The sequence below is a fragment of the Tupaia chinensis genome, unplaced genomic scaffold, assembly GCF_000334495.1.
Source record: "Tupaia chinensis unplaced genomic scaffold, TupChi_1.0 Scaffold149964_2, whole genome shotgun sequence".
NCBI classification, from domain to species: Eukaryota; Metazoa; Chordata; class Mammalia; order Scandentia; family Tupaiidae; genus Tupaia; species Tupaia belangeri.
This window is the reverse complement of record NW_006209806.1, coordinates 135,195-136,173: the sequence shown is the minus strand read 5'-3', so window position 1 is coordinate 136,173 and position 979 is coordinate 135,195. Positions and strand designations below refer to the sequence as shown.

General features: G+C 67.1%; 1 protein-coding gene across 1 annotated transcript in view; it reads left to right on the top strand.

Annotated features, from left to right (window-relative positions):
• Positions 1-49: 49 nt before the first annotated feature.
• KLF16 (KLF transcription factor 16) overlaps positions 50-979 on the top strand; it is a 15,624-nt gene continuing 14,694 nt past the window's right edge. Inside the window, exons 1-3 of the mRNA XM_014585496.2 lie at positions 50-133; positions 371-434; positions 545-952. Of these exons, the coding sequence (XP_014440982.1) occupies positions 50-133; positions 371-434; positions 545-952 (556 nt within the window). The remainder of the gene's footprint in view (positions 134-370; positions 435-544; positions 953-979) is intronic.

The window sequence follows — 979 nt, the reverse complement described above, 5'->3', positions numbered from 1 at the left end:
GGCCGGGCCGCGGCCCTCAGCAATACGGCGGCCACCCGGCGGGGGCTGCATGTGGACCCCCGGGCTGCCCAGGCCCCGCAGGCAGCGGGCGGGCCGGAACCCCGCCCACCCAGGGCCCGCGGACGATGTACAGGTGACAGAGCGACTCTCTCTCCTTCTGGAAGCAAAAGAAGAACCCGTGAAAACAGAAATTAAAGATTTAAAATTTTAGTTTCTCGCTTTCTCGGGGCTCGCGTGTGCCCCAGTGCTCAGCAAGCTAGGACAGGGGTCTGGGCCTTGGCTCTAGTCACTGGCAGGCATTTCCGCTATACCCCCCTGCCCCTGTGTGGCTTTCAAATGTGGGTGACAAGTCAATTTCGCTGCGGAGTAGGGAGAGGGCCCCTTGAGGGGCTGCTTGCTTGGGTGGCGGGCTGCATTCGAACTCGGGAGCTTCGGTGGGTAGCAGGGGTACGTCCGCGCTTGGCTTGTTCTGGGGACCTTGACAGGCCATTCCGAAGCTCTGTGCTACAGATGAGGGCATGCAGGCCCTGCTGCAATCCCTGAGGGCTTCCTGCCCATTCTCTGGGCCCACTGCACAGAAAGGACAAGGAGAACTCAGCCTGGACCCCGGCACCCCGGCTAGGCCGCCGCTGCAAACTGAGCAGCTCAGGTCAATGGAGGACCGGCCCTGGCCGGTGTCGGGGGAGCGCTCCCGCCGAGCCCCAGTTCCCGTCTGCTCCCGAACACCGCCTGACGCTTCCGTCAGGACCGGGACCTCGTCCTGTGGAACCCCAGAGTGCCGCGGGCCTCGGGCCGCGTGTCTTGCCTCCGCCCTTGGGCCCGCGGCCCTTTAAGGAGGGGCGGGCAAGATGCCGAAGTGGGCGTGGCCGCGGCGCGGCGGAAGCGGAAGTGTGTCGCGCGGGGCGGCGGAGGCGGCGACCGCGAGGGCGCGGAGCAGGCCCGGGCTTGGGTGGTAAGTGGCGGCGGCGCTCGCCCCGCC